Here is a 23,618-nt window from a genome sequence, read left to right as displayed (position 1 = left end):
TCTTTGCTGCAGGAATAACTGCATTTCCGTATGTGATTTTAACTTTATTGCATGGCACACAGAAATAAAGAGTATCAGCTCTTCTTTTTGAAATGAATAAGTTTTAATTGAGGTGTTAAAAGCATTATAATAAAATGAAATGCTAAATAAGCAGATTTTTATTTTAATTAGACTAAAATTTCCTAATACAGTAATTTAGGTTGAAAACTGCCACAGAATAATTACCCTGCATTTTTAATAGTTGTGTCTTTGAATGCTAGAAGGGAACAGTCATAAAGAAATGTGATAAATAAAATTTAGATGGAGCACGTTTACAAATAAGTGAGACACCATCAATCTCTGAGCTAATATAAGACAGAAAATGTAAGCATAAACATAAATACTTCAAAGAATGCTGCATGAATAATGCTGTTTGAGTCTCTCAACTCACCTCAAAAAGTTTGTTGCATTCCATTATCATGTGAGCAAGTCCCTGAGTAGCTGCCAGATTTTCACTGAGGTCCTTCTGATCTGGCTTCCCTGTTGCATATTTTTTCTGTATTACCCTGTAATTGAATTCAGTGTCTCAGGTAAAAAGAACTGAATCTTTTTAATATGAAAGCAAAGAGGTGCAAGATGTTCAGAACACCAGAGAGAAAAGCCTATCTTTAATTTTTATTTATCACAAAGATTGCTCAGACTGTTGGGCCTTTTTTAAAGGAAAAATCTTTACTGAAAATATTGTTGAGACAAAGGTAAAAGCAGGAAAGGTTATGCATGTCCTGCATTAGATGTTGTACATTTTGAAATGGATTTCTAACAGATACGATGTACGGTGGCTTATGTTGTTACTGCTTAAAGCACTTGCTCAGACACTGGTTATGCAGGCACATGACCAAGAAACTCAGTGTATTCTGAACCAGAAAAAAAAGTCGGGAAGGACGTCAAGTTGGGACCACTAATGTTTACCAGGGTCTATGCCCTGTTTAGTTTACACTCACCATGCTACACACCATCTTAACATCAGCCGAAATAAACTTGGTTTCCCAAGCGGCAGAATGTAGCCAGAAAATAGAGAGTGAAAAAACACTCACTGAAAAATCTATGTATTAAAATCCTTTAAAACATGCTCAATCTTTTACTTGAACCAGAGCAAGATCAGGCCCCTTCCCTTCACAGGACCAACACTATGCAAAACCCACTAGTGCCCCATTGAAATTCCGCATGGAAAGCCGGCACTGCATACTCACAACAGCCAGCCAGAAATGCCTGCTGGGCTTGTGAAAACACCTTCTACGCATGTTGAAGTGTGCTTCTGGCTCTGCAGCATGGGCTTTCCCCTCTCACTGAAGCCATGCCCTGGGTAATGTGTGCTGGAAGCAGATGCTTTGGAAAATTTTATCCCGTGTACCTTTAGAAACGCCAAAAGCATCGTTTTGTATTAAGGATAGAACTGTTTATAGTGTTGGGAAGAATCCTACCTTGGTGAGCTTTCTTTCTTCACTATATTGAGATGGAAGAGGGAAGGGGCCAGACAAACAGCTATGTTCATAGGAGTCATCTGATTCTCCTCCACGGAGGTGACGTCGCTCAGGAAGCACAGCAGAGTCTGCAAAACCTCCCGGTTCTCGTCCGACATCAGCATGATGGCTGCCTGCACCGCCTGCAGCCGCTGCTCCTTGGGGACATCTGAGGAAAAGCAAGTGACGTCCACGGGTGTCAAATGTAAGATCAGACAATGAGCCAGGAGCACGATAGAGGTAGCATTCACATGCTGGGAATGGCTTTCTGAAGAGGCAGATGACAGGGCACGAAGGGGCAGGGACCAGCTGCTTGTTGGAGGGCCATGGGATTTGCTCCTCCATCAAGCACGGCTCGCCTAGCCAGTGTATGACTTTTCTCTGCTTGTTTGAAAGGCTCTTGCCCAAGACAGAGACTGAATTTCATTTAAAGTTTATGAAGGGAGAGCAGTACTCAGTACTCATATCTTTAAATGGTATTTTTCAGGTTTCTTTTGCCCCCTGGGAAGACAGTTCAAAAGTCTTAGGGAAGCTTTGGGAAAATACTTACATTTGTGTCCTAAACCATAAAAAGAGTTTAATGAAAGAGATAATGGATATGCTTAAATAGCATCTCAACAGATTCATTTCTAAAACTACCATAAGTTTTCTCAGTTTGGACTTGAAGCCCTCCTTTGGGTATTACATACGCTCTATATAATCGAATGGAAGAAGAACAAAAGTAGATTTACAGTACAGGGAACTGCCAGCTTTTAAGCTCTGCCTGCTAGCCTTGTACAAGCACTTTATTCTAAAAGCTTTCAGACATGAATGACAAACTGAACACAGTCCAATGCTTCCAATTTTCTAGAACCAGCAAGGCCAGGTCTTTCTGAGAAGTCAGAGGAGCTTTTGCTAAATCCATGCAATGTGTCTTTTCTCCCCACATGGCCTCCTGGTACTCCTTCACCTGTACTGTTGCACTGGTGGGTCTGATGCATAGAGAAGACAACTGCCCAGCCCTTCAAGCCATAGCTAAACATTAGGCAACTGAGAGTTTTAGGGAAATGGAGAAAGTTTCATTGATGCTATGCCATATAGACTACTACACTGATCATCTCATCCTAAATCCTCTGTGTTACAGCAAATCAAGCCATGCTGGATATATGCAAAATGTCCTGGATATAAGAAAAATATATTTTTAGTGAGTCCCAGAAAATCAGAAATCCCTTGCCAATACAGTAAGAGAGGAAAAATTCTTCCTAGCTTCACATTAGTAATTTGTTAAAGAGAATGAAGGGGAAGAAAAACTCACAGCTACAGATGCATTTAATTGCAGACATTATGAAATACAATTGGTATCCCAGTAATTTGCAACATTTTTCTTTCTGTGAAAGAAGTTTTGTCAGTATTGTCTAAATCAGAAAAATATATTTGTTGGTGGTGACATGGAAAAAAACCCACTGCTACTTACTCTTAATCCAAACGTTGGTCTCCAGTGTCTACACAGCCCATCTTTTCTTGTTCCCACCTTGATTTAAACAGACCCATCCTAAAGTGTCTCTGAAATCCTTTAAAGTATTGGTGCAGTTCAAGAAAATAATTCCTAGAACTTCCCGCCCCCCCCCCCCCCAATCAGTGTAAAGATTTCTTCAGACTTCCCACTGCAGTACTACGTAGTGTTACAGAGTCAGCCTGTGCCCCTTTTTACATTTTTTTGTCAGCTGGTAGCAACGTTTCACCGTCCAGCCTTGTGGCTGTTGTGAATCCTAACGCCAGGCTCCCAACTCAGACATGGGGAGTCCTTCTGGCTACAGATCTAGTAATGCCAAAGACATCGAGATTCACCATGTCTCGCTTCCTTTGACAAGGGGTTGTTTACTTGCAGTCTCTCCTGTGCCGAGATAGGACAAATTTTCATCAAGCAATAGTTTAAAGGTGATTTTTTTCTAAGGTCATGTAGAACATGTCCTTCTAGTGGATAATCTAAGGACATGTTCTACACGTCCTTCTAGTGGATAATCTTCTCCTTGGCCACTTCACTGTGGAAACAATTGTGATTGCCACTTTATTAGCACCAAGAATTTCTGTTGCTTTTCTGAACAAGGTCATTGATGTGTGCATAGGCAGACAAGACCTGCAACTTGTGAGCAGGAAAGAAGAGGGGGAAATGATGATCCAGGGCTAGGCACCAACTGTTTCAGTTCACTTGTGTCCCAAGACATCATGCATGACCAAATCCACTAAATTTATTTGTGATGCTGTCTCTCACATGCAGGATCACAGCATTTCTCTACCAGCTACAGACACTATGATGTTAAATGTATTAGTGACTGTGTACCACAGACAGATTTTTACAGTAAAGGAGACAACGGAAGTAGCTTAGATTCTTTAGCACTGGGATTAAAAATGTTTAAAAATGGCTTTCTATTGTTTTGGCAGCTGAAATGTCTGCAAGTGAAAAGACTAGACACACTTCTCTTTAGTGCTGCCAATTATTTGTCTTAGGCTGGCTGGGTATGCTTTCCTGTATCTGCCAGAGCACCGGCCTTCATAATGGACATTGTCAGGAAAATACACTAATTCCTCTGGCTTTTCAGTGTTTTCTTCATTGTTTATTTCTCCCTCAGTCTGGAGAAGAGATACACAGTCAATTCCTGATTTACAGGGATTTTCACCATTCTGATGCATTTGAGTCTCAGATTTTGCTGAAGACTGCTTATGCTGAAATGAAAAGAAGAAATCCTCATTTTTTTTTCTTTCTCTATGAGATCTTTACATAAAAGCTGAGGATCTAAATGAAGGCAGCTTGTTTTTTGCATGTACTATATTGTATTCTTGACTATAATAAAAAAGTAAATAATCAAAAGTCACAGCAAGAAAGGGGACTGCATGGGCACACATTCTCATGGTCAAGTACCACTTCTCCATGCCCAGAAGACTCACTTGTATTGAGATGTCTGCGTTAAATAGACCCACAGTTTAAAGAAACCTGACCAAAAAAGTGAGTTTTTGTGCTTTTTATGTCCATGGCAGCCTGTCCTTCTGGCTTCTTTCTGATTGTGAGGCTGATATTTTCAAAGCTTCCCAAGATTTGAATGCTGTCTTTCCATTAAAATTGCTAGTATTTTGGCATTGAAACTTTTAGGGTGTCCCAAAAATCTCTTAGTCTCCAAAATCTCTTAGAAAGATTTTGAGGGCAGAGAGGTTCTTTAATACATCTCAAAGGTGAGCAGAAAAAATCCCACCCAGTGTTAATATACCAAAATTATTTGCAATATATTATAATATAACATATAATATTTTCTAATTGTTTATAATAATAAAAATATTTCAACTTACATTGGTAGATGTGTAGAAAAGTCTCTCCTAGCTTACTTGTGAGGAGAGGTTCCGGCAAGTCCCTGAAAAATTGCTTTACCATGTCTGCCACATCATATGCTGACTGGTCTTCATAGCTGACGTTTTCTGGGGAGCTCTCATTCATCTGACGTAGGGCCTGGATTCGGGATTTCACTCCAGATTTTCGAAACAGACCCACCTAAAAGGGTGAATGAGGTGAAAAGAAGATGTTACTTAAAGAATATATATCTATATTAAAAAAAAAAAAAATCTATTACAAGGGACTTGAACCATGACCAAAGCTTGGGTTGCATATTTTACTCTAGGCAAGAACAAGGAAAACATGCAAATGTGATGGTCATGGCTTGCCCACAAGTCTTGTAGGCAAGTGCATGCTCTCACAGCAGGACTGTAAGAGTTAATAATGCTGCTGCTCTGTGTTCTGTCCTAGAAGGAGAGTTCAGAGTGCATGTGGTTTCCCTGCTGCCTGAAGAGTTTCAGCAGGATGCTCGGCTGATATAAATCAGTGTGGCTTGCTCGGCTTGGGTGACTGTCTGTTGATTTACTCCAGCTGAGAATCTGGTTCCTGATGTTTATTTGGGTATATATTTTGAAGACTAACACAAAAATATTATGCTCAGCTAAGTAAGAAATGATGTGGCAAAAGATTAGGACATCCTGGTAGAGCTTTAAAATCAAGACCAAATCTATTTTTTACCCTTGCTGCTCTCTGATTCCAACAGTTCCCCCAAATACCACTGAAAACCCCAGTTTGAAAGCAGGGGCCACAGAGAGATTACTTGTCCGGTGTCACATTTTTTTCCTGTTTGCCTTCTCTTCTAAAGGAAGCAGTAATTCTTCAAATGATGCCTTCACTGCAGTGCTGCCCTTTTATGTCCTTTTCACCAGTGGAATTCCCCCGGGGCTAATTCCTGAGCTAATTCCTGAGCCTCAACCACGTTATTTACTCCCAAGTGAGTTTACAGCGTTTCATTTGGGAAGTGTTAGCACTTCAGTTTTCCTTCAGTTTTGCAGGGGGAAAGGTGAAATATTGAGAAAGACCTATGAAAAAGGCGCATTTCAGGTTTGGCATTACAGACTTCTGTTCCTCCGTGCCTGCTATCTGGCTGGTGGTCAGTTCAGCATTCTGCGTGGCAACAAAAACCCGTGAAGGCCTTTTGGCCTTCTTCCCCTTACTTCTGCCTGGACAGAGTTCACGTAGGTTCCTCCTCTCTCTAGAACACCTCCCATACTCAACTGTATCGTATTGAGGACTTTTGTAAACTCACGCATTAATGACACTAATTACATAAATCACACACTCCGCAGCTCTGTGAGAGGGTGTATTTATTTATATGGAGATGAGCTGCTACACCAGACTGGCTGTGAGTGGCTCTTCTGCAATGTCTTCTTACTGATGAATTTAGTGTCACTCGTGAGATAAATTTATGTGTAGGAAGTAGAGGATTGGAGCGTGCCCTGTATACATCCCCGTGCACTGTATTTCTGTTCACGAACGAAGCTCTGCTCTTCGTTCTGACAAGAGAATACAAGAAAGAACATCTGGCTCTTTTCATTTGGTTTTCCCTTTCCATTTCTCATCTACTTTTTAAATCCCTTTTCCTCTTAGAGATGTGTGCTGAAGATGCAGAAGGACACATGGTAGTTCTATCCAAGAAATACAATTTTGGCATGTGGTAGATAAATGCGAGAGCAGAGGCTCAGTTCTCTGCTTTTGATGGAAAGTGTCCTTGCTGGTACAAAGAACCTTTAAAAACCTCCAACTAAATCTGATTCCAGAGGTCAGACATCAAATCTCACCTGCGCAATCTCCTGGTGCACATCATTCTGCTACTCTTGATCCCTGTTTTTGTTTAATGATATTTATCCAAACTCCTATTTCCCTTTTTATTGGAAAATTAATAATTAATTGAAAGAGGACAGTCCTTCACTTGATGGAACAAGATGTTTTAGGCTCTGTTCTGCAATATTACAGACTCATTTTGTAAATAAAATAGGACTATAAATCCAGTGATTTATCTGAGTTTAGTCTGGCCCAATCTCTTTATTATCCTTATGCTGTGGATCATCTGCCCTGCAAGTAGCCATATGATACATGACAGAAATAAAGATGCAGTTGACAATGGCAAAGCAGTTTCTATTTCACAAGTTGAAACTGAATAATAAATCCTGCAAATAATGGTGAGGCTCCTCATACCATCTTAGACATTTCAGCGCCAGAAGCCAGACCTTACAATGATTGAGAGCAATCTCAACTTTACCAAGGGCGTGCAGTAGAAACTCTGATGCCCGTTCAGGACTCTAGGCTGCCTTCTGCAGTGCACGGAAGAGACACGTAAGCAAGACTGGAGGCTGCTCAGACCTCTGGCTGGGCATTAGGGGACTTTGAATTAAATGGGAACAAAGGGACTGTAAAGCAGAGAAGCTGAATTGCTTGGAGGGTTTTGGCCTAGAAAGGTTTTTGGTGGAAAGATATTGTAAATGGTCCCGATCTGTACTTCTCCTCCTTCATTTTTTATTCAATATTTTCGCAATTCCACTCTGAGTGGAAACACAAGCTGAGTTGAAATGGCCCTTCACATAGCTCTGCTTCTTACCAGCAAGTAAACTTTCCCTCTCAGAGCAGATACTTGTCTGAGACTGCCCACGGACACTCCTTTGGCCACCTCAAATCTCTCAAGAACCTTTTCTTTCTCTTTGGTTTTACCCTCCCTTTTACTGTTACCTCCATTTATACCCTCTCTCTTCTCTCTTTCTTCCTATTGCTCTGCTCCTTAGCTGACAAGTCCATCCCTATCCCCACATCTCCTGTTCCTCATACTTGGGCAAGTGTTTCTTCCATCAATCCCATCACTGATTCCAGGCTTGCTGCACCACTTTCTTCCTATACTGGGTTTCCCCGCTCAGTACACAAACCCAGATTACTACAGTGATAACCAGGCATGTTAGCTACTGAATATATTGCTTCTAGTTGTCTCTATTCATTTTCTATTAATACATTTCCAACAGGCTATTCCTCCCGTCCCTCAACTCCTGTGCTATGTATGACAGGCAGAACTCATCTCACCTCACTTTTGACATGGAGGAGTTAGATGTCAAGGTCTGACCCCTACAGAATCTCCTTACAGTCAACAGAGAGAAAGGACAGGAAGGGCCCATGTGTCCCCACGGGCTGTAAAGGGAAACAGCTGTGATTCACAGCTAGGCATCTCATTTTTAGACTTCTGTTTTGGGGAACGTGACTGTCACCCAACAAACCAACCTGAACAGCAACCAGAATGGTGATCAGAAAATGGAAAGATTTAGAACTGACCACTTTTACCCTTTTTGTGTGCTCAGAGCTAGGAAAGCAGAAAAGTCTGCGGAGTAAAATGCTGGTTGCTCCTTTTGAACTTGCAACTGTCTAAAAGCAGTTATGGAAGAGATCATATGACGTGAGGTCAATAATAGTAGAGGACTAAATTCAATCAGCCAGGGGGTTTCTCCCAGTCCTATGTTCATAAAGACACATATCCTCATCCTTAGGGGAAGAACGGTAAAAATATGATTGGTATGTCCCTGCTCTGTAGCTAAAGGCAATTGAAAAATCTGAAATACTTTGAGCATGAGGGTCTCCCAGCTGGCTTGGTGCAGCTAAGAACTCTATAAAAGGAAACGTACTGTAATGGTTTTGGCATTGAACCCCTGCTGACCTAACTCTATGTGGATGTATCTGACTTTGTCAACAGAATACTTTGAATATTTTGCTGAGTTTGCTCTCTATTCTTGGACTTTTCTTTCTTTGCTAAGTAAATACAACCTTTTGTACCATATCTTGTGAAATGGCGAATGCCGTTAACCCTCAGTGGCAACAGTCAAGCATAAGCAGTGCAGATATGGGTAGAAGCTGGGAGTCCTGAGCTCTGATTCAATAGACATGAAGATCTCTTTGAGGTAGGCTATTGTATACAAATCAACAGGACTGTTAGAGCTACAAGAATTCAATTTGTAGCTGGATACAAATCCCAATACAGCAAACCATTAGTATTGGCACCAAGTCTCAAATGACCAGAGGGGTAGTGATGCTGGCCCTAGCATGAGATATAACAACCTTGAAATAATTCTGGTAGTAAGTACAAAAAGCTCCACCATTGCTTGTTTACGGTGGCTGTTCAGAAAAAAAAAATATCAGCTGAGTCCCTGGACTAAAGTTCATACCTGATCTAGACAATTGTTCCGTAAGTAGCGTAGTGCTTGCTGTATGCTCTGGGGAAGAGGCTGTCCTGTTCTCTGGACGTGAACTATCAGAGGCACACCAAAGACGTTCTTGTCCTTGTAGTCAGGGACTTTCATCCTTTTCATGAACTTTGGCACAGACCTGAAAATTAACATGAACAGGCTGCATGAACATATCATGGTATTTACACAGTCTCTCTGAGTAACACTGCTGGCAGAAATTGGTAACTGGGGCCACCTCCTTTTTTATAAAGATAGTGAAATATTGTTTAATGCACAATACATGGACACTTTGCAATCTGTATAACTGATGGATTTCTTGATAACTTTTGTAAGAGGTGGCCTCTGGTTCTAAGATATAGCATAACAATCTGTTCTAACAAAAAATTTTACTACGCAGTTGTCATCCAGCTGAAGGCACTGTGGTTTAAAGCATCCATTAGGGACTTAAAGGAATGGCACAGCAAAGCATAATGGAGAGAGTATCTGAGAGAAAAGGAGGTTCAGTCCTCTAACATGCTGAGTGATTTTTATACTACCAGTTACATGATTTAGTATTTCTATTGACTAACAATTTACAGTAATAAATGATGGTGAGAAATCCCTATGTGCCAGATTCATCCCTGGTGTTATATGATTTATTTTAGTTGAGTAACTTAAGCGAAGCTAGTGTGCTTGCTTTCTTCCAAAAGTGATGGTGAAAACAAGAACAAACTGGATTCCCTTTGTGGGAGTCATGACTGCAGTGGAATTAAAAAAAAAAAAAAAAGGATGACTATGACCTGAATGTGACAAAGATTTTTCTCATCTGTGTGGGAAGGAGATAAAATTTGGATTAAATGACCTACTGAAGGAGTACAGCGTATAACTTTACAGAGTTACTTTACTATTTAGAGTCCCACTCTTATAAATCCTTAGAGACTGATTATACAAACTGAAGAAATATTTGTCAGGAGGGAAAACCTCTGTACAAACAGCAGGATCTAGAATTTGCTGTATTCTAGTCTGCTTATTTGGAGTTGGTTATGGTGAGATTCATTTCAGTACAGATGTTGTCAGCTAGCCACAGGGAGCTGCACCAAAGGAGAACAGAAGTCTGGGGGTTCATCTTATTGAATTAGCTCACTAACGGAGATTTAGAAAGAGTTAGCAGTCCAGACTGCCTTTATACCCACTGTGGAGCGAGGGACCTCTTGGAGTGTGACCCAAACCCTCAGCCTTGGATAGAATGAGCTGCCTTTGGAGTTGCCCGTCTTTGTTCACTGACCATAGACAGCTGACCTGGCTTGCTCAGATTAGACTTACAACTTTTCAGAGTGGCTGATGTCAGTGAGGTGGATCTTACATGTAGTCCCTTGTATCTGTTTTTCCATTTCTAAAGGCAAACTTTGTCTTATCCAGCTCACAGCTGAATTTAGTGGGATTTTGGTGAAGTGCTTTGAACATGGCAATCACAATGTAAATATCAAGTTGTATTATTTTTGGACTCGGTGTCTCTATGTATTATGGAAAGTTTCTGTTATCCTTTTATTATTTCTCAGATACTTATTATCTCTTATCTATGACCATTTCCATTCCAGTATACCTCAGTCTGCATGGTCCATCAGGGTTCATATACTATTAAACACGCAGACTTCTGTAGCCAGTTGCTACAGAAGGAGCCATGCAGCATTCACGTCCGTCTGCCCTTCACTCCACTCTCTGAGTGACCAGGTAGCTGTTACAGCTGCTACAGCTGCAAGCTCCCTCTAAAACAGGTCCGGGACTAGGCTAAAGCTTGCATCTTTTGATCTGCAGAGAAATGTCCCATAACTGTTCTAACCCTTCTTTTAAAGCACAAACAAACCAATATCGAACACATGAAGTATCATCACCAGCTGTTTCTTTTCAACTCACAAAACGAATTCTGGGGAGGACTTACTGTAAACATTTCCTACTTTTAATCACTCTCTCCTACTCCTGTTTATTTTTCTGGAACTGGAGTGTTGGTAGAGAGGCCGGGGTTGTCCCTCCGTTACAGAACAGGAATGAAGTCAGATTTCCAGGATCTATTTCTGATTTTGCCACTGAGTCACTAGGCAGCAATGGATTAAAAGGGACAGTTTCAAATTCTACAGTTGAAGTCAATTGCTTCTCCTAATTGCATTTACTAAATTTACTACCAGAATAATGGAATCAGGAGAAACTATTTTCTTCTAAAAATATCCCTTTTCCAGTTATTGATGGTACTCACCAGGTCCAGCCATGTTTGTTTGACATGGAGTACTTTTCCATGATGGCAGTGAGACGAAGCAGAGAGAATTTCTGCAGTAGATTCAGTTGGGCTGCTGACTGATTGCTGATGTGAAGTGATGCGATGGAGTGGCTCAGGCGATGAGAGATTTGGAAACTATGCCATCGCAATCGCCTTTAGCAAAAAAAAAAAAAACAAACCAATAGAAAAATCAGGCAACTGCCTTTAACTGGCCAGAAAAAAACAGTATACTGTGAGACAGGGCTGGGCAATAAATAAAACGTATAGAAACATACAAACACACATTCTGGCTCGTGGTGTGTCAACTGAAAGAAAATGTAGCTCAGAGGCAAATAAAACAGTTTGCTCAATCTCTTTAATTTTGGAAATGCCCAAGCTTTGGTTTTTTTAATGTTAAATTCACAAGTGGATGTGGGTCCCGTCCATGTACTCAGGGAAGCAGTGCTGCCTGTTATGCCCTTTAGCCCACATGTTTCCAACAGGATGTGGGAGATCCAGATTCAGATGTTCTCTGCCTGACTCAGAACTGGGGTTTGATGCCTGGTCCCTCACCTCCCAGGGGACCGGCCTGACCACCAAGGTATTTGGAGATGGGGTTCTCCAAATATCTCTGTTATTGAATACTGAAGGATTTTTTTGGAGAAGGGATTGAACTCTGTGTCTCCTTGGCAAGAGCTGTAACCACCAAGCTATTGAGCCACTCACATCTTCTCTTTACTCCAATGCACTTTCTCTATATACTGGATACATGAGAAAAAAACTCGTTTAAGTTTCTTGTTTTGCTAAACATGAGTTCTGGCTCAAATCCTAAAAAATTTGGCACTGATCATTTACTCAGTAGTTTCCTCGAGTTCACTTGCTTGTGATGGTGGTGAGCAAGCACGGGCAGCAGTAAACCATGGCACAGCAGAATCCTCTGTGAGGATGTGACAAGACTGGCGGCAGATCAGAAATACCAGGTATTTTCTCATGCTTTTGCATGTACAAAGCCACCCTACACACAGTAATATGGATCCAAAAAGGCCTTTACCCAGGACCATGCTCCCTTGGCTCAACAGGGGCTCATCCTTCTGACTTAAAACATGTCTGCAAACTATTAACAAAAACCCGCTTTTCACTTTTATGAAGAAGTTAATTGTATTCCATCATTTCATCCCATCATGTAAGGGACTGAGACAGGGTAGGGAAATTCTCTTTGAGCACAAAGGGACACATTCTTAAAGCAGATCAATGCATAAAAAAAGTGCACAAGGCTCCTAATGCATAAATACTAGGGTGTGCAACTTAGAAGACACATTGAAAATACATCCCACAACACGTACAGGGTCCCACTATGTAATCAGTGGATCAAGAGAGAAAAAAATACCTTAGTCTGCTCTGTTAAACCAATTCTCCATTGATTCCACATGAGAATTTCCATAGCAGGATGTCCCTTCTCCCAGTGTCCCGTCCTTCCCTGGGAAGTCCCCATCCCCATACAGGATTACAACTGTCATGGTAACCTGCACCTTCTGACTCCCAGGCTGAGAGCCTCTGCTTCATTATACCATATTACACAATCTATGGATTGCTGTACAAAATTTTGCTACCTACCTGCTTGGTCTTGTGAGTGATGCTCCCACCCCAGAGTCTCTCCTGTCCCTAACGCCAGTGGCTTCAGATTCATTCAGGGATGTTCCATCTCTGTCCATGTCACTTGGTGTGGTCCGGCCATCAGAGACAGAGTTTCCTTCAAAATCAAGAGTGATCTGTGTGGGTGACTGGAAAGGCAATGACGGAGATTCCCTGACTGACACATCATCAGCTGGAAGACCTGGCAACACATTCTTTGACCAGCCATCTACCACCTCCTGGAGTCCATTGACATGTTGCAAAATGTCATCTAAATGAGGAAAAAGGACATCTTTCTCTAAGTCCAGGAGGTCCCCAGTACTAGCATACAAGTGGGAACCTGGCACATTGTCATAAATACTAATTCTGCTCTCTTTAGGACAGCAAGCCATCAATCCGGACTCTTTTGGTGTAGAGCAATTCTGCTTTCCCAGAGAGATGCTGCCTGTCCTCCAGTTTACACTGTTGCTGTTGTCTGTAGGTGAGAGGCTTTCAATAGAAAGTGCCTTTGGGAAGGTCCCCGGTTTGTGATCCTTGGGAATATGCACAACCAAGTTCTCTTGGGAATGAAATTCATTTTTGCGGTTTTGGTCCACCACTTGCCGTAAGGCTGTTCCTGCCAGAACATCTAGGTCCTCCAGGTACATTCCACCTCTCTTGTTTGCTTCATGGCATTTGCGTTCCTTCAAACACGGTGTGCTCACCCCACTGCTGCTGTTTTCGGACTGACTACTGTCACTGCTGGATTTGGCAGAAAATGAAAGTCCTCTTTTGACTGAATCTTGTCCTAAGTTTTGGAGATTGCCATTGACTATCTGTACACAGTGCATGTCTTTCAAGGATTTTGGCTCATACTGAAGAACAGGTCCGCTTATCTCTAAAGGACCTGTTCTTCCTGGGCCTTTTAGTTTTCCATGCACACCTTTTGCTTTTAATGTCTCCATGCGTTTTAAAAAGGTTTTTGCTTTGGTTCGTGTTGGTTTCTCATTCTTCAGGTTGTCCTTGGGGGACAGTGCGGTGTTTATCGCAGTGGAGTCTTGCAGCAGTGTGCCTTCTACATCATGCTGGCCAGAGCAGTCGCAGGTCTCCCTGGCAGTACTGCTGATGCCGGATTGACTTCTGTTGTCACTTCCCCCACTGCTCTCGCTGTGAATAGATGAGACCTCAGGTTCACTCAAATCTGTAAGGACGCTCTCACTGCTTGTGGTATTTTTCATTTTAATGTCCCCAGAAGATCCATGTCTGTCTGGTCGGTGAAGCAAAGCGTCAATGTCGTCCACCCGAGACCATCGTCTGCTTGTTCTTTGGAAAGTCCATTTATTACTGATAGCACAGAGGTCTTCTTCATCTGAATCTTCACTCTGGAAAACAGCAAATGGCATGTGTTAAAAGCAGGTGCTTTTATTAGTTATTTGAATTAATGTGATTGTGCTGCTCCATGTGAGCAACAGGTGGTAAAAGTCTCAGTGAACCTAGCTTATGAAAGATTGGTCATCAGTCCTTTCATAACAACCTCTTTCACTTAATTGTAAAGACTGCAGGCGAGCATCTTAACAAGTAAGGAATAAAAACCTGCTCGATGTTAGGGAGCTCATGAGTCCCACTGATGCCTCTTGGCTTCTGTGGGGCAGATTGCCTGTGCACTGAACTGTGTAGGACTGATGCCCGTAGTGACTGTTTAGAAGAAAAAGGGTTTTGAAAGGTCCAGGTAGAGGGATCCTGACTTGCAGGGATGCTGTTAAGATATGCACCGTAAAGACTGGGAAGTAGCTGGGTACTATGGCAATGATGTGAGCCATTTAAGAAACCAAGACAGCAAATGTCCAATGCTGCACATAGCTTTGCAGTGAGAACTAAGTAAACATCTATAAACTTCACAGACCAGGTACATCTAACAAGATTTATGTTTCAGGAACATAAATACAGATAAATAGCCATGATGCTTAAAATAACAACAAAAAAATTATATTTGGTGGTATTACTTAGGGTAGGTCTGAGCGCAAGCAAAGGAAGGCAGCAAAGGCAGTCATGGGGGTGTGGGGAGGAGGAGCAGCCAGGCTCAGTCCTGGATGGGGCAGCATCTACAGTTGAGGTGAGCTTTCCTACAGTGGCAACCCCTACCTTCATGGCCTTTGCCATCAGAGGCACCCCAGACTTGATGATCTCCAGCCTGCCTTACTGTCTCCACTCCCTCCCCTCTCCCAAGGCAGCAGCAGCCCCACAGCCTTTTCTGGTCTCATGCCTCATCCTGGGGCACGTGGTGCTGTGCTTATGTTTAGGCAGCTCCAGGACTCTGCAATGCAGACAACATGTGCCTTGAAAAAAAATTGGATAAAAAAGCTCTCACTATGACATTTTTCTCATCTGTTTGCTCAAACAAAAAAAAAAAAAACGTCTTCAGCATGAAGCGCACAGTCAGTGTCGAACTCGCTGTTCTCTAAGGATGCGAAGCCCACAGCTGCTAATGAGTATCCTTCCCCTGACTTTGAACCGGGTTTATACTGCATTATTCTTGTACATTTGTTTTAAAGCAGAACAAACTAACTGCACCTACATGACATCCAAACAGCTCTTCACATTCTTGGAAGCAGTATGAAGGCAGTAAAATATGACAGGCTGTCAGACTAAAATGAGGTGCTAAACCAGAAAGACTATTTTGGGACTGGAAAAATTCTCATTTTAAAAGTCTATTATTAGAAGTATTTTTCTATGAAGTTTTGATGGTAAAGTTGTCTCCCACCTCTGACTAGATCTTCGCTGGCCTGTCTAATTGAAAAATGTAAACCAAATTTTACAAGAACGCCCAAAACCTTAAATAATGCAGAACCTCAAAAGGTGGAGATTGGGATCAGTAGTGTGCCACGTCTCACTACTGCCATAAGCTTTTGCCAGTTTATCACTTCAAGTTGGCCACATGTTTTAGATCATGTCCAAACTATAAAATAAAATATAGCTATGAAATTTTGGGTTTAGTCGTTCCTCTTTTATCTGTTAACATTGAGGTGTGCAGCGCTCCTGCAGCTGATGTTAGTTCATAGGAATGAATGGAGATCTTAGTTCTGTGGCTAGCTACAGAGAAAAATTAAGCAGCTAGTGAAGCGCCAGGAAAGGGGCTAGAAAAGGCTAAGATTGCTTTGGCCATTTTGTCTGCAGGAAAGAAATGGCGTATCAGACAGCTTGACCTTCATTTTAGCTCCACAGTTTGCTGTATGCATATATGGAGTGAAGGACTGCACAGACTCTTGAAGGACTGCACAGACTCAGGCACTTAAAAATCCATCTGTTGTGGTCTTAGTAGTGCCACAAAGTGGATATTTTAAAAACCGCAAGGGTATGTACTTTTAAATATTTAGTAATGGTAATTATATCTACAAAGCATACCACTGCTGAAGCGTTGATGGCACCAGCCGTTAGGATAAAAATATATTTTTTTTATTTGTTGTACATCCCAATATGCCAAAGGGACCTTAAAGAAGATTCTTGGCTGACACAAATCCCTATAGTTGCACTGACATTACCGTATGAACTGACAGTGTTTAGCCTGCATTTTCTTACAAGCTGGGATCGATTAAACTAGCCAAAGTGGTAGAGACATTGTGAAAAACACCAAGAGGAGAGCACAGAGTAGAAGACAGAAATAAACATAAATTCAGTGGTGAATATACTTTAAATCATTCTTAGAAGAAAATAAGTTTGGATTTTTTTTTTTTTTGAGAAAATAGAGATGAACAGAAATGGATGTTGGTAGTAAACAAGTTTTGCCTCCAACCACAACAAAGACAGGATTACACTCTGCCCAAGAACCACTCAGAAAATAGAGAGGGTTTTTGGTGTCAAAATTTGCAGCTCAATTAAGAAAAGGTTTAGTTGTTTTGGGGATTTTTTTTTTGTGTGCTTTTTTTTTTTTTAATCGGTAACGAAACATGCTTGTGTTTCATCAGAAGCAAAATCCGACAAATGAAGTATCTGGGCGCTGAAATGCTGCCATGGTGAGTCACTCCAAGTTCAGCTGCACTGTGAGTCCTGTGACATAATGTGCTTTTCTTTTGATGGGATCAGTAGAAATTCTGGAAGCCACGAACATCCTGAATGACCCACTGTTCTTGTTAGATATCAGAGTACCCTGACAAACGAGACTGTCCTAAAAAAAAATGCAGAGAGCACTTTGCCAACCAACATGTCACCAGCTACGGGGACAGTGGATCAAGAGTAGGTCTGAAAGCAACGATTCATCTTACGCAGGCGGAGCAGACATCTTGGAGCAGTGACTGTACAGTTCTACTGACCTAGGGTGAAATCAAGTGCATGGCTTTGGAGCATATTCAAAAGTCCATTTAATACCATTATGTTTGGGAAGACGAGAAGGGGCAAGTTTCTTGAGGAGTGACTGATAACATTTGCCAAAGAGAAAGAGGTTTTGATTCACAGATTTGTCACAGTTGATTTAAAATAGTACAGCTTTTCGACTGAGGGTGTACTCGCCTGAGATACGGAGGGATGTTAACAAAATGCAAAAACTGGTTTATTTGCAGTGGAATTCTGCCACATTTTTCCAGCTGGGGGCATGAATTCTCATAAATCGACAGCTGCAGAAGGCAGTTAATCCGAAGGCTAATCTCTGTCTCTCCAAATCGCTTACGGACATATTTGTAACACATACATGAGGATTTCTGTATGCATCTCAATGAAGCCAAGGGGCAGAGAGCAGCCCACAGCGGGAATGGTTCAGGTGGGAGAGCAGGCGGTGGGGAACGCTCACGCCGCGCTGGCTTTCACCGTAACCTTGCCGGGCAGCCTGCTTGGCCGTATTTTGATGAATCACTCAAGCAGCTGCGCTAGTCCTGTGCAAACCTGGTATGCTGAACCTCCAAAGCAAGCTGATTTTGCATTTCATTGTTCAGATCACCATAGAGACTATTAGGAAAGGCAGTATCTACAGCAAAAATGTTTTCTTGGTTCAGTGTACAATTCCAGAGCAAATTTTCCAGCTTTTACACTTGCGTTTACATTTCCTCCTGTCAGCAGTCTCTCCTCCCTCTTCTTCTGTCCCCCACACTCTCTTCTACTTTCACATGCTCTGCATCTGTCATCCCAAATATCCTTCATCCCCTCTTTCTCTACATTTTTCTGTGCTCTGCTTCTCCCTAGCCTTGTGCAGATAGGGACCCAACTAGCTTCTTTTCCCCTGAAAGGGTACCAAGTAGGGCAATCTCACTTCCATAGCAGACTAATGGTCATGTGCAAGGAGAGCAGCTGTGGGTTTCAACCCATTCAGAACTGTGAGGAGTGGCAGAAAAAACTAATAAAAACCAAGGTAACAAGAAAATTCTCCTTTTTTTTTTAACCCAACATAATCAAGACACTTAAAGAAGCAAGCAAGGAAGAATACAAATCTCACACCAAATCCAAAATACTTGTTGAAGAAAAGAAGGACAGGAACTAAACAAAATTTCCAGAGGACAATCAGCATTCATCTATAGGTTGCTTTTTGTAATTCTGTCTCTCGTGGAGCTCCAGTATCTCTACGTGAACACAAGTACACGGGCCCAAGGATGCAAACCAGACACTGCTCCAAGCAGGTCACTGACACAATCAATGGAGTTAGTTTTTGCTGAAGCGTAAAGTTATCATGTAGTCAGGGGATTTTACTACTCCTTTTCTCAGGTGTGATGTGGGTGTTTGATGTGGAAAGTGCACTTATCAAAAATAAGAAAAATCCATCAAGTCTGAAGAGAAGAGGTCCCCGTGGCTCCAGTGGATGGACAAAACACATGCTAAAGAGCCTACATACACAGCAGAACAAATGAGCACATGCAGAAGGCACGATATCTGGACATTAAAACCATTCTTTGTTCAAGTTCCCTCAAACAGTAAATAGAATATGAATAGGCTGAATCTGCAATGATACCAAAAATGCACCTCCCAGAGGCAGTCTTTAAAAAGCATTAGACAAACACTCTAAGGAAGGAAAAACAGACACCAAGATTTCTCAAAGAGTCGACAACTACCATTGAACACTACTGAAGGGCTTGGGGGAATTTGTCACCAGAAAGTCAAACGTTCAACAGTTAACGCTGGACGTGTTACAAAACTCTCAAAATCAATAGGCAGCTTCTGCAATCCTTGCCGAAACCCTTCAAGCTCAAATAATTCCCATGTTACACAGGAGCTCGGACAAATGACAGAGTTTATTTTCATATTCTTAACCAGGAATAAGTCAGTACAAGAAATAAAGAAAAGCTATTGTTTTTGTCTGAGCAGCTTCCATTTTTTCCGAGCAGGATTTTCCATTGTGTACTCACACGGCATTGGCAAACAAGCCAGCCTGATGAAACGGCACTGTCTTTTCACCCACTAACTTGAATTGCATATACGTAAAGTTTTATGTACTGTGTGTGCCCTTTTAACACACACACTATTGTTCCTGCTGTATTAGTTACAGTTTTTTTCTATTTTATTTATATTTTCCAGATTCAGCGATTCACATTATCATGTGTCCAGATAATGCTGACATACATGTTCAAAGTCAAATACACTTAACTTACTTTTAAGAGCATTACTGACTTAAAGCCTAAATTGGGGAGGTCTTATCACAAAAGCCAGGGCAAAGCCAGCACATTTCATGAAGTTTCCTTACCTTTTTTCTTTGGAAGTTCACATCGAGTTTCATTGAGGCGCACTTGTTCAGTGTGTTCAGTCGTCTACAGGGCAAAGCAAATTCAAAAGATTAGCAGCCTCTGATTAAAGGGCATGACTTTTCATAAGTTCAAAAGCTTTTCTCTTATCTGCCTGTAGGGTGCTACCTGCATACAACAGGCTTCAGAAACAATACCGGTTGTATTATTCCAGGTTAATAACAAGACCACTGCATTAAATGTGTTAGCTTCACATTACTTGATAGCCAGGTTTTATATATTGCTTTTTAATTCATAGACGTTTAAGTACTTAGTAAAGGAAATAGATATAAACAAACACTTGTTTTGGGGAAATCATAAAAGAATAAGGAGGCAAGTTGCCTTCTGCAGGAACGTAACATAATTGGTCTAAAATGATTTAAGGTTAATGTTAGGAGATTTCAAAGTACTTGTAAAAGACAAAAGAAAAAGATGCAGTTCCTCACTTCAGGCAGTTAGTACCTCCTTTAAAAAGTTGACATAAAGAAGACCTTTTAGCAATTAGCTAAATGTTTCTTCACTGCTAATAGCTTCTTTCCCATACCTATGGATTTTATAGACAAGTAAATATCTTTAAACAATTTTTTTTAGTTATTTTGGGACATGTTTTGTTTGTAATGATGTTAACCAGGGGCACTGCAATGCTGCTGTTCTTTAAATCCAAGGCTAGCCCGTGATGATAGTGGGTTGAAATGACAATCTGACAAAGATGGAAGGTGAATCCATGTGCATGTGTGCACAAGACAATAAGAGGACAAGAAAACGTGCTTTTTCAATAGTGAACTTACCATGCTAATCATAATCGTTTAGTTTTATTTACACTTAAAGTGCCTGATTAATGAAAGCATCCATCTTCTAAAAGCAGAGGCTCAGAGTTAAATATGTTTGACTTTTGAACATTTTCCAGATTTAGAGCTGAATTTCACAATGAAGAGAGGCAGAGTGAGAGAGCCCTGAGCCCACCGCACTCTTCTGCAGGCTGCCTGCATCTCCTGTGTCTTTGCAGCAAGAGCTGCCCCTGTTGCTCCTGGGTCTCAGGAAGAGGCTGCAAAACTGCAGAACTGGTAACATTTGAAATGCATGTGACAAGTTATAAGGACACATGAAAAAAAATCACATCAATAATATAATCTCTCATGTAACATAAGAACATTATGGCATTAACACATTCCTCCCTAGGAGTTCTAATATTAGAAAGCCTTTCAAATTGCCACTGATAAAGAACCAGCCCACAAAACGTGGATCTTAAAACCAATTTCCTCACAAAATATCACCTGCTCATTTGTAGATAAAATACTCCTCCCTAACTCAAGCTGATAAACCCGTTATGTCATATGAGAAAAGTCCTGCGCTCATCATATTAATGTGAGTATAATGCATGCACAAGCACACCCCGCATGCATGATAGTAATGTTCTTGTAATAAATTTCAGGCTTTGTGGCTCTGTAGCTGTATCTTCAGCCTTCTGCCCACAAATCCTCCTCCTCAGGGATTACATCTATTATTGCAAAGTTCGTCTTTTGCCCAAACATGGAATTTCTAAACTCAAAGTTACATTTTCTTGGGGCCCTGGGGCTGAATAATGTTCAGAGCTTCTTTTGAGTACAAAATGTTTGAGTTTGTGTATTGTTATCAATTCCAAAGATACAGAGGCATGGACACATTTTCAAAGGACTCAAGCCCAACTTTCTGTCCTTGGAGACAGCTTCCTCCAAGAGGTGAGCCGGAGGCTCAGATCGGAGTCCCTGCACCTCTCCATTAGCCGGCCTGTGCTGGAGGGGCAAGCTTGTAGCCACATTTCCACACTGACATGCCACTGTGTGCCATGCACCGCTGGACTGCCTGACCACCTGAGTGCTCGCAGCTGAATATCTAAATCCAGCTGCCACAGTGTCCGCACACCTTTACATGGTGAGCAGCCAGACCAGGGACAGGGAAGAGCTCCCTGCTTCCTTGACCGAAATATGTCCTGCAAGGCTGGCCAGGAGACAGGCGTGAGCTGAATTAATGCCCAGAGACCCAGAAACCTTGAGAAACCACTGCCTCCTCTCAAGCTGCTCCTCAACTCTGAAAACCAAGCCATCGACTCCACCTCCCTCGCCTCCATGAGAGCAGGCACTGAAGAAATTCCCCAGAGAAAGAGGGCCACAGAGCAGGCCCTGGTCTCCACAACAGCTGCTGGAGGTGATCCCGGCAACTGCTTCCTCAATAGTCTACCAAATACCCCTCCACTCACTGCCTCTTTGCAGCTGTTAAGGAGAAGATGCAGAAGAAAACATTTTAAACACAGGGAACAGTGCTCCTTCCATTCCCTGCGATGCCGCTTGTCTTCTAAAAACCGAGGAGCAAGCCGCTCGCTTCAGGAGTGGGAAGACAAGAAAGCGACAGCCCTGGACTTATCCATCTCCCTGTTTGCACCCAGGTACCTCTGCATGTGTCCTGCCGACGGCAGAAAGTGCCGTCGCATTCCTGTTAAGACGGGCTGCTGCTTCAGCGTGGAAAGGTGCAGAAAGCACATGGTGAAACCAAGGCCGTCCAAAGCCATCGCTTTCCCGCTAACAGCATTTGAGAGCGAGTTTGTTTCAGCAGGGACTGAGAGGTCAGCTATGTAAAAGTGAATATTGTTATTTAAACTGGAGGCTTGGGAAGCCAAACTATTGTCCTGGCTGCTTTCTAACCTGGCTTTACTGTGAAGAATTAGCTCCATCAAAAACAAAACTACTTTTTACTGGGTGCCAGGGACTCAACCTCAGGTTTTAAATTCACCCATCTACAAAACGTCAGCGGGCTTTCTGGGGCTCTTCCAATGCTATGGGAAGATTTGCCAGTGAAATTAGAGAAACTAATGATCATATTTGTGAGCCTGCCTGGTACTAACAACTACAATCAAAGCCAGTTTGTTTCAACTTCTTATGCCTTGTTGATGTGCCAGCGGTGTCAGAAAGCTTTTCTCATCTGTTTAAAGTCATTACATGACTGACAGCCAAGTCCTCAGCAAATCTTTCAAAAACCAAAAGAATAAAAGTCTCTTGCTACAAAAGGCTGTCACTAATGTCCCAGTCAAAGTGAGAGAAGCACTACACTTTCACATCACTGCTTATAAACGGGAAAAGACTGCCTGTAATGCTAAGAAAACACAAAATCTGGACTTGAGAAAAGGCAGGAAAAAACACATTAAATGAACACAAGAGAGGTGGCTATATAAAAACCAAATAATCTCAGATACATTTGAATCCTTGTCAGGGAAGTTCTGCAGTGTTCAGGGGAAGCCTGCAAAATATTTACCACAGCAAGTGCTTCACTGATGTTAATTTTATTTCTTCTCCAGGCCATCACAGGTAAATATTACCTTTATAGTTTAACACTTATCTCTGTGATGAAACATCATGTCTACGGTGAAACATCACCTCTATGTTGAAAAGTGCCCCTTGAAACAACACTTAAATGCCAGCGGAGCAATTCAGGTGCCCAAACAGAGGTATCTGATGCTATTTAAATCTCCTAGAGCATCAAGCCTGGCCTTTAGCTGCTGCAGGTCCTCTTAGTCCAGCCAGCCCACAGAGATATCTTGGGAGATCTAAGACACAGGCATTTAGGGCTCTGAATCCCAACATCAGTGCTGTACTTACAAACCCTTATGATGGAAGTTTTTTAGAAGCAGGAAATCTCTGACGTTCATATCAAGGACAGCACTAAGCAGCATTTACAAATAAATACAAGCCTGTAGCAATGCAGGATCTGATTAGCTGAAACCTCATGCCTGATGTGTTGTCCTGCTTGAAGAGCCATCCAGATAATGGGAAGACAGCTTTAAAGTGACTTGGAGATCCATGCATTCCCCTGGACCTGTTCTGCAGCTGCTTCCAAGCAGCTGGTGGGGAATGCAGCCAGGAGCACCAACTGGTTGTGCAAGAGGAGGCACCAGGAGGAGGCACCATGGGGAGGGCTAGCATAGACAGCACAGCGACTCCTACACCTGCAGATCTGCAAATGTCCTCTCTTATGGATTGTGGCCAGGCAGAC

At 42.0% G+C, this 23,618-nt stretch overlaps 1 protein-coding gene across 2 annotated transcripts in view; it reads right to left on the bottom strand.

Moving 5' to 3' along the window:
• The window catches only part of STARD13 (StAR related lipid transfer domain containing 13), a gene marked incomplete at both ends in the record, with an annotated part of 265,428 nt that overhangs the window by 6,000 nt on the left and 235,810 nt on the right, over nt 1-23,618 (bottom strand). For both annotated transcript variants that reach the window (XM_082011774.1, XM_082011775.1), the window contains 7 exons: nt 431-545; nt 1,461-1,668; nt 4,821-5,019; nt 9,039-9,198; nt 11,290-11,463; nt 12,904-14,282; nt 19,559-19,622. In XM_082011774.1, the coding sequence (XP_081867900.1) occupies nt 431-545; nt 1,461-1,668; nt 4,821-5,019; nt 9,039-9,198; nt 11,290-11,463; nt 12,904-14,282; nt 19,559-19,622 (2,299 nt within the window). The remainder of the gene's footprint in view (nt 1-430; nt 546-1,460; nt 1,669-4,820; nt 5,020-9,038; nt 9,199-11,289; nt 11,464-12,903; nt 14,283-19,558; nt 19,623-23,618) is intronic.

The sequence above is a fragment of the Phaethon aethereus genome (genome assembly GCF_964289735.1).
Source record: "Phaethon aethereus genome assembly, chromosome: 1".
Classification (NCBI taxonomy): domain Eukaryota; kingdom Metazoa; phylum Chordata; class Aves; order Phaethontiformes; family Phaethontidae; genus Phaethon; species Phaethon aethereus.
This window is presented reverse-complemented; position numbering and strand designations above follow the sequence as displayed.